The 10,884-nt window shown below is 30.5% G+C and overlaps 2 protein-coding genes across 2 annotated transcripts in view; both read left to right on the top strand.

Moving 5' to 3' along the window:
• The first annotated feature begins 786 nt into the window (after nt 1-786).
• On the top strand, nt 787-1,713 carry LOC131657458 (uncharacterized). The gene has a single exon (XM_058926855.1). The coding sequence runs from the start codon at nt 787-789 to the stop codon at nt 1,711-1,713; it is 927 nt and encodes a 308-aa protein (XP_058782838.1).
• A 102-nt stretch (nt 1,714-1,815) lies between these two features.
• LOC131657457 (uncharacterized) overlaps nt 1,816-10,884 on the top strand; it is a 14,748-nt gene continuing 5,679 nt past the window's right edge. The window contains exon 1 of the mRNA XM_058926854.1: nt 1,816-4,727. Within this exon, the coding sequence (XP_058782837.1) occupies nt 1,816-4,727 (2,912 nt within the window). The remainder of the gene's footprint in view (nt 4,728-10,884) is intronic.

Raw genomic sequence — 10,884 nt, 5'->3', positions numbered from 1 at the left:
ACAAGAGAGTGCAATTGGGTCCATAATTCCCACTGATAGCGCCCCACACGAATTGATGAGGCATGATGACCCAGGTATTAATTTCCGTGCCAGCTCAGGAAGTGTGCTACATAGTCAAATCCATTCATCAAAGCCCATTATTAGCTTTCAAGTGCATGATAAAGGCATCACAAATCAATCCTTCATTACCGAAGGAATATTCGGTGACAACCAGACAAGCCAATCATTAGCCTTTAATAGCATTGTTCCCCCATCTCTCATGTTAGTTTCGGCCCCACCCATGTGGATCCCAAACACCAACCTCTTCCTAGGAGACAACCATACCGGCCCCCACTTACTCTCTCAACCAATAGAAAACCAGAACAATCCTCCCATGCAAAACACTGATAACCGAAACTCTCCTATCCACACTAGCAGCATGCAAAATGTAACCTTGTCACAAAACCGAACCACCATAAAACCAAACCACAAAAGCCTTTCACAAGTTCATAAACCGAATACCTTACATACCAAACCCCATACATTCAAACCAAAAAATACCAGCTCCAAGCCTACTACCAGTAGCCAAGTTAAACAACACATCTTCTCTTCCTTTCATCCTGGTACAACCCCAAATATGTGTGCTACTCAAGCTTCTCTGTCCACTGCTAAGGAAGATGTTTGCGATGACGGACAGTTGGAGCGAAAACGACGTAGGGAACAAGCTTCAGGCAGCTCTGTTGAAAGTGTCGACACAACTGAGTCTTTTTTATCGGCAGGTCCTGGCAGCCAGGACTGCCGGGACAAATGAAGATCCTAAGCTGGAATTGCCGGGGCTTGAGCAACCCGCGTGCAATTCCAAATCTACGTCAGCTCACTCAGAAGCATCACCCTGATGTTTTGTTTCTCTCCGAAACGTTGGCGAAAAAACAGAAGCTTGAGAGTGTCCGTGTCACTTTAAAATTTGACTCTTGTTTAACCGTTGACGTCGTCGGAAGGAGCGGAGGTTTGGCGGTGTTGTGGAAATATACTGTTACGTGCAATGTTGTTAACTATTCTAGAAACTTTATCAACTTAGTTGTGCAAGATGAAGTGAAGGAGGATTGGCGCCTTACTTGTTATTATGGTTTTCCGGAGAGACACCGACGAAGTGACGCATGGAATATGTTGCGAGAGCTGCGTGATTTGTCTAGTGCCCCTTGGTGTGTTATCGGTGATTTTAATGATCTTCTTTCACAACAAGATAAGATTGGCCTTCATCCTCACCCGAATTGGCTGTGTACTGGTTTTCGTGAAGCGGTTACCGATTGCAATCTTTTGGACCTTCCGTTAGAAGGCCATCAATTTACTTGGAGCAAAAGTCGAGGGTCTGAGCATGCTATTGAGGAACGCTTGGACCGGGGTCTCGTTACTCAAGATTGGTTGGATATGTTCCCAGAGGCTAAATTGTTTAAGTTGCTGGCTTCACACTCAGACCATAGCCCCATTCTGCTGCAATGTGAACCACCCCAACCGTCACGCCGCAAGAATTATTCTTTCAGGTTCGAAAACGCGTGGCTGAAGGAAGATGATCTGAACGATATTGTTAGTAAAGGGTGGAATTTTGATGAACAAGGTGGAGTTCTAAAGCGTATTAGCAATTGTGCGGCGGAACTTTCGAAGTGGAATAAGCTAAAGTTCTCTCAGCAGTATAAAGATATTAATCTCCATATGGCAGCCATAGAAGCCGCTTGACTATCTCATGATGAAGACGCGGCAAGGAGGTTCCTTGATGCGCAGAAGGAATACAATAAAATTCTGATCCGTGAGGAGGTGTTCTGGAAACAGCGGGCTAAAATGCATTGGCTTCGGCACGGCGACTCGAACTCTAAATTCTTCCACAGGTCTGCTACAGCTCGTAGGAATTTTAAAAGAATTGATGGTTTGGTGGATGAGGCAGGGGTAGCGGCCAATAGTCAGGAAGAGTTGTGTGGAATAGCTAAGTCCTATTTTGCTCATTTGTTTGAAGCCAGGCAAGGAAATTATGAACCGGTGCTGAAGTGTATCCATCCGGTTATTTCTCAAAATGATAATGTCAGGTTGTTGTCCCATGTTACCAAGGTTGAACTTTATGAGGCTCTTGTCCAGATGCATCCCGACAAATCCCCTGGTCCCGACGGATTTAATCCAGCTTTTTATCAACATTTTTGGGATCTTTGTGGAGATGATATCTTCATGGCAGCTTCTTTATGGCTACAAAGAGGTTTTTTCCCGCCTGAGCTAAATGAGACTAATATTTGCCTTATACCCAAGTGTGTTAAACCGAACACTATGAAAGATCTTCGTCCTATCTCTCTGTGTAATGTAGTGTACAAGTTGGTTGCCAAATTGCTAGCCAATAGATTGAAACTTGTGTTGAATAAATGTGTCTCGGAGGAACAGTCGGCGTTTGTTGAAGGTCGGTCCATTCTTGATAATGCTTTGGTTGCTACGGAGATTATTCATGCCTTAAAGAGAAAGACTAGTGGTAACACTTCCCATTTGGCTTTAAAGATTGATATTAGCAAAGCCTACGATAGAGTGGATTGGGGGTTCCTTGGTGCTATTCTTCTTAGATTGGGCTTTGATGAGAGATGGATACATTGGCTTATGATGTGTGTGACTTCGGTGCATTATTCTGTTCTTGTTAATTCGGATAGGGTTGGACCAATTATTCCAGGAAGAGGTCTGAGGCAAGGAGATCCCCTTTCTCCATATCTGTTCATCCTCGTTTCTGAAGGACTTTCTGCTCTTATTAAAGGCGCTGTTTCTCGAGGAGATCTTCATGGAGAACATATCTGCAGGAGGGCACCCAGTTTGTCCCACTTGCTTTTTGCTGACGATTGTTTTTTATTTTGCAGGGAAAATCTGGTGGAGGTGACAAACCTCATGAATATTCTTAATACTTATACTGAGGCGACAGGTCAGGAGATCAACTTGTCTAAGTCTGAAGTGTTTTTTAGCCGTAATTTAAGTGGACCGGCCCAGGAGGATCTAGCCAGATTGATGGGGGTAAAACATGTCTTAGGCACAGGAATGTATTTGGGGTTACCTTCGATGATCGGTAGAAGTAAAAAGGCGGTGTTCTCATTTATCAAAGATAGAATTTGGAAACGCATCAATACTTGGAGTGGTAGATCTTTGTCAAGAGCAGGGAAGGAGGTTATGATTAAATCAGTTCTCCAGTCGATACCGGCCTATATTATGAGTGTATACTTGATTCCGGAAGGGGTGGTGAATGATATCGAGAGAATGCTTAATTCGTTTTGGTGGGGAGGTGGTCGTAACAACAAAGGTATTAGGTGGTTGGCTTGGGATAGGATGACTAGTTCGAAAAGTGATGGAGGTATGGGTTTTAGGGATTTTAAAGCTTTTAATATGGCTATGGTTGCAAAGCAGGGTTGGAATATTGTTTCAAAACCAGACACTCTTGTGGCTAGGATCTTCAAAGCAAGGTACTTTCCTAATTCCTCTTATCTTGATTCCAAGATTGGTAACAATCCAAGTTATGCTTGGCGGAGTTTGTGGAAGGCTAAGGAAGTCCTAAGAATGGGTAGTCGGTGGAGTATTGGAAGTGGGAGTAGTATAAAGGCGATGTATGATCCGTGGATCCGGGAGAAAGATGGATGTTGGGTAAACGGTCCGCAAGGTCATAATGTGTATAACCTCTTTGTTAAGGATCTTATGCTTCCAAACATTAAGCAGTGGGATGTTATTAAGGTAAAACAACTCTTTGACAAGGAAGGGGCTGAAGCCATTCTTCGAGTTCCCTTAGTGGAGGATGTAGTGAACGATAGGTTGATTTGGCACGAGGAGAAGAATGGGGAGTATAGTGTGAAATCGGGTTATAAACTGTGGAAAGGATGCCATAGTAGTTCTCGGCACCACGGTATGGAGAGTAGGTGGAAGAATATTTGGAGTATTTCCGCGCCACCTAGAGCTAAGCATTTACTTTGGAGAATTTGTAAAGGATGCCTCCCGACGCGCTCAAAGCTACAACAACATCATGTTCAGTGCCCGTCTTTATGCCCTTGGTGTGAGGTGGATGAGGAAGATGAGTGGCATGTGTTTTTCGGATGTTTTTGCACTCTTCAAAGTTGGCGGGCAGCAGGTTTGTCTTCTATAATAGATCATCGGTTACATAATTTTCATGATGCTAAGTCCCTTATTTTTGATGTGTGTAGCCGTGAGGATCGTAGGGATGCGGGTAGATTTGCTGTTTTGTTGGAGGTGCTTTGGAGAAGTAGGAATAATGTGGTTTGGCAGGATACTCGGGATGATTCTATGAGGATTGGTTTACAAGCCTACCATAATTGGTATGATTGGTTCTCAACTAGAGAAGAGAACATCTCAGGTGTTGTTAATAATATCTCAACCGTGTGGAGTCCGCCTTTGAATAATTATTTGAAATGTAATGTTGACGCAGGTTTCAGTAATGTGCATGGTACTACAAATAAAGGGTGGTGTTTTAGGGATCACTTGGGGAGATTTGTTTCAGCTGGTGTGTCCTGGGATGCGGGCTTACTTTCCGTTATTGAAGCGGAAGCCATCGCCTTGAAGGAAGCTATCCAGAATGCGATTTCCCTCCAGCTATCTCATGTTATTTTTGAAAGTGACTGTCAACTTGTCATTAAGTCTATTCATGATTCAAATGTGGGTAGTTCTGAATTTAGTTTTATTATTAATTCCATTCGGCAGTTATTAGCTTTGTTTCCGAACTTTGAGGTAGAGTTCATTAGGCGCCAAGCGAATTCGGTTGCCCATGCTTTAGCTAAGGCGGCCAATTCTTGGGCTAGGCGTAGCTTCATTAATATTGTACCTCCTTGTATTGAACCTTATTTGTTGAATGATATCCGTTAAGTTTGTTTTTGTCAAAAAAAAATATTTATTTATAAAAATTTTAACCTAAATAAATTATATTGGACTTTAAATAAATAAAATAAAAAATATTCTCTACAAAATCCAAATCAAAAATAAGAAAAGTGAAAATAAGAAAAATAAACGGAAAAAGAGGTATTGCTTTTATGTTATTATTCAAGTCATTTAAATTATAAAGAAGATAGACATAAAATATAATTTTTTTGTTTCTGTTGAGTTGAGAATTCTATTTGTAAAATAATTATTATTGCTACATTAAAGTCTAAAATGGATAAATATTTATAAATTTGATTTTTCAAAAATATTTAAAATAAATTAAGTAAATATATATTACAATAACTTAAGGAAAAAATATAATAAAAAAATATAATAATGATTAAAATAAGAGAAAAATAGAATGTAATGTTTATTATTGATCTAAATATGAAAAAAATGTTACTATTGAAATCTATGTCATTGAAATAATGATTTAATAAATATGTACTACTTATCTAAATATGAGAAAAATATTAAAATTGTCATGGTAAGGATATCCGATAGAGCAAAGATACAATAAAATCTTGGACGGACCAATGAAGAGGAGACACAACATATTTTTATGAGTTGATGGAGATAAGATTGCAAATAACTTGGTATGATGTGTTATATTTTGATGAACAACTAATTATAAAATTTTAATTTTTATGTGTATTATTTAATAGTTATAAGATTTATTTTTATACTAAAAAATAATTTATTTTTAATATAATTATCCATATAGGTCTATTAATTTGTCTATATTTAACATTTTGTTAATGTAATAGTGTTATTAGACAACAAAATCGACGAAACAATAATATAATATGCATTTGATTTGTTTCCTTTTTTATTCTTTTTATTTTTAAATGATAATAAATTTTTTATATTTTAATATTTTCTAATATCTACGATATATTTCATTTTTCTATTTTAAAAATATTAAACAATTAAAAGTAAATTATAAAACATTATATAAAAAATGATTTTATATAAAAAACTAAATATTGACAATGTTATTTTTATAAACGGGGAACGAATGTTTTTATAAAAATAGTGATCCAGATATTATTTATATACAAAAAAAACTTATAGGCACGTGTTTTGTTATTCAGCTAACATTTCAACTTCTATATAATGCTTATTTATATATACTCTAATTTTTTTTAAAAATAACCATATTAGTTATAAAATAAAAAATTAACATATTAGTTATAAAAAAATTAGTTACAATTATTTAAATTAATTATCATAAATATTACTCTAATTTTTATTTTATATTTCTTAATATGTATTTATATTATATATTATTTAAACTATATAAATATAATATATTAAGAGTCATAAATACTTATTTATTTAATTCTCCCCGCCCCTTTTTTAGACATAACACCGACTTTTTACCCCCACTTAATTTTTTGGCAAAGAAAATCAAGTTTAAAAGTCATCAAGTTATACCTCATATTTTTTAATAAATATTTCATTTTGAGGAAAGGAAAAGTCAATCATATTAATTATAATCCATTGTTGTTTTACATAATTAATTCTAATCAATCATATTAAATAATTGGCATAATTTTTTAAGGAAACATTTATCAATTAATAACATTAAATTATAGAATTAAATATATTTTTAATCTTCTAAATATACAAATTGAATTAATGTTATCTTCAATTTTCAAAAATATTAAATTACTCAATTAATTTTAAACAATTATAGTAAATATTTATTTTTAGTAAATAGTTATTTCTCTACAATACTATTCAACTCATACACAACTTACCTTATGTTTTTTATTAGTGTTGTTTAGTGACGAGTATAAAGTATAGTATTATTTTGTTTCGTTTAGTTTTTGATATGATTATAAAGTATAGTATTGTGATCTATAATAAATACATAAATAATGTATGAATTAAATAATATCAAAATTATATGATAATATAAAATATTTTTAATTATTTTATTATCATCAATCATTGAATATTAAGGACAACATAATGTTACTTATAAAAATACTGAGAATAATAACGGAAACATGAAGTTACTGATCAAAATATTGAATAATAACGGAAACATGAGTTTACTAATAACGGGAACATGAAGTTACTGATAAAAATATTGAATATTAACAAATATTGAATATTAACAAGAATATGAAGTTAGTGATCAAAATATTAATATTAGCGGAAACATGAAGTTATCGGTAAAAATATTGTATATTAACGGAAACATGAAGTTATTGATCAAACTATTGAACATTAACGGGAACATGGAGTTATCAATTAAAATATTAAATATTAACGAGAAGCAATGTTAATACGTTGAAAGTAAATGTAACTAAGTTTATATTGCATTGGACAATCGATATTGTATATTCTTTATTCTTTATTGATCTTTCCAATTTTTATTGCATATTAATAAAATAACACTTCATTATTCTATTCTTTATCAATTTCATTTTTAATTTTATTATGTATCTTTGCTGAACGAATTGTATCATAATAATAATTACATCAATTTCTTTTAAAAAAAATATAATATTGAACAAAATAAGCAAGAACATGAAGTTATTAATCAAAATATTGAATATTAATGGGAACATGAAGTTACTGAATAAAATATTGAATATTAACGAGAACATGAATTACTGATCAAAATATTGAATATTAACGGGAACATGAAGTTACTGATCGAAATATTGAACATTAACGGGAACATGAAGTTACTGATCAAAATATTGAATATTAAAACAAATGAGCGTACCACACTGGTCCCCGTGCGAATACACGAATGTCCCGTTAATATTTAAAATATTGAATATTAACGGGAGCACGAAGTTATTGATTAAAATATTGAATATTAACGAAAGACAAAGTTACTTATCAAATTTTTTAATATAATCGGAAACATTAAGTTACTGATCCAAATTTTGAATATTAACGGGAACACAAAGTTATTGATCAAAATAATAAATATTAACGGGAACACGGAGTTATTGACAAAATATTGAATATTAACAAGAACACGAAGTTAGTGATAATTGTTTTAAATATAAACGGAATATGAAGTTACTGATAAATTTTTTCAATATTAACGACAACAAATTTGGAATATTAACGGGAACACGAAGTTATTGATCAAAATAATGAATATTAACGGGAACACGGAGTTACTGATCAAAATAAAGAATATTAACGGGAACATGAAGTTACTGATAAAAATATTGAATATTAACGGGAACAAGTTTGGAACATTAACGGGAATACGAAGTTACTGATCAAAATAATGAATATTAGCGGGAACATGAAGATACTGATCAAAATAAAGAATATTAACGGGAACATGAAGTTACTGATAAAAATATTGAATATTAACGGGAACAAGTTTGGAACATTAACGGGAATACGAAGTTACTGATCAAAATAATGAATATTAGCGGGAACATGAAGATACTGATCAAAATATTGAATATTAACGGGAACATGATGTTACTGAATAAAATATTCAATATTAACGAGAACATAAATTACTGATAAACATATTAAATATTTACGGGAACATGAAGTTAATGATCGAAATATTGAATATTAACGGGAAAATAATTTTTATTCATGAAAATATCTCAAACTTTGCCCCAACCTATTAAAAAGAAATTTCTATATTTTATACATCTGGTTTTATGACATTTACCTCTAGAATAATATCTATATTGAACAAAATAACAAGGCCACAACGGGTACCCGTGCGGACGCACGGGTATCACGCTAGTTTATTATACAGTGGAAAAATATCATAGTACACAATAGGTTATATTTACACATTTATAATTTATAATATAATATATAGAAGTTCTTTTTTTTTAGTTTTTAATAATGACTTACTCATACACCACCTTTAAACAACTAAATTAAAATTTTTTAAACGATTTACTATAATTTTGCAACTTAAAATTTTCTCTTTTAATAATAATTATTTTTATTTTTGTAAGAATAATATATAAAATTTAAGTTTATATTAAACTTATATTATTTTTATTCAGTATTTATTTGTTTCTTACTTTTGTGAATATGAATCGTGGATCTTAAGTTATAGGAGTAATTTGTCCTTTTACTTCAAAAATAAAAAAAAAAATTAATAATGAAAATATCACACTTCAATATATATTTAATAATGAAATAGAGATTTTGAGGGTATTTTAAAGGAATTGATGTTATAATAAATATGACTGTGATTTCCTTTATGATGACCTTAATTACTTATTATTAATATTAATTCAATAAATTTAATTTATGCACATTTATCTTTATATTTATGTGCATATTATAATTTTAATTTTTTTATATACTTGTCTGCATATTATAATTTGGGTGTTTCTTTATATTTATCCTTATATTTATCCTTATATTTATCTTTATATTTATCCTTATATTTAATATTGTAATTTATATTGCAATGTTGCATAGGTTAGATAACCCTTATAATTTTAATTTCTTTATATAATTTTATTTTAAATTCCCTTAAATTCACTGAAAATAAAGCTTATATTTAATAGTTTTTAATATACTTGATTCATTCAATTATTATTAGTAAATTCATTTTAACCAATTACACTAATTAGTTATTACTAATTGAAATATATCATTTGTTTGAATATTTCGTGTAAAATAATATACAGAAACACATTATACAAATATTTATGTTACCATTCCTTTTTATAATTTTTTTCGATTTTAAAATAAAATGTATTAAATTTGATTAGCATATTAAAACAAAATCAAGTATATTAATTCGATTAATAATAAATGAAAGCATAACATAAATATTTTAATTATTCAAACATGTTTATTTTAATATATATATATATATATATATATATATATATATATATATATATATATATATATATATATATATATATATATATATATATATATATATATATATATATATATATATATATATATTGAGAATGAATAAGTTATATGAGAATGTAAGAATGAATAAGAACCATTAGATTGAAAAAAGAATGGTTGAAATTAAATTGTGATATTTAATATATGATACTATGATATTTATATATTATATTATTAATTGAAATTTATATAATATCAAAATTATATGATACTATGAAATATTATTCATTATTTTACACAATTAAACTAATGATCACATAAATGTATTTCATTTATGTAAATAAGAAAAAAAAATATATCTACGGGAATAATGTAATATTAATTGGTGAATCTTTGTTTGTTTTTATTATTTTGTAAATTTTGTGTTGAAAAATAATGCAATTTCAATAGTGTCTATCGTCTCATACGGTTGGAATTAAATTATTATTTTTGTGAAGTTCATATAACATACATGTATATAAAATTACACTGGAAAAATGAGTTATTGGTCCAAACATTAAAAAAGTGAGTTACTTAAAATGCATGTTACTAATATATAACTAAAACAATAATTTCATTAATGTATTTACGGAAAAATATTTGTTATTTATAAGCGAATTAATATATTTTTTATTAGAATGGAAATATAGTTCAAAGTTTTCTTCAAACACGAAAAAAAGTGTATAGTTTTTAAATTATTTATGTTATTAATTTTTTTAAGAGAGTATAGATAAAATAATTTTGTTTTTCTTTAAAAAACGTGACTTTTTTTTCAAAAATAATAAAAAGATTTAGTAAAAGATTTTTGTTTGTCTTATTTACATTTTTATTATATGTTAAAAATAAAATTGTTCTTACCACTCTTGTACCCAAGTGAATGCACGAATATCTAGACCGAAATCCGTGTAAATATATTGATTAAATATTTTATGTGTATTTAAAAAAACTAAAACTAAATATATTTAAAATCATCTATGAATTCAAACACAGGAAAAATGAATTGTTTTTATTATCTATGAATCCAAACACATGATCTTGATTATTGAAGATTAGAAGTAAAAGATAGAATTTTCAATTGAGGATTAATCCAACTCATGCAAG

The sequence above is a fragment of the Vicia villosa genome, linkage group LG3 (genome assembly GCF_029867415.1).
Source record: "Vicia villosa cultivar HV-30 ecotype Madison, WI linkage group LG3, Vvil1.0, whole genome shotgun sequence".
Taxonomy (NCBI): Eukaryota; Viridiplantae; Streptophyta; class Magnoliopsida; order Fabales; family Fabaceae; genus Vicia; species Vicia villosa.
This window is presented reverse-complemented; position numbering and strand designations above follow the sequence as displayed.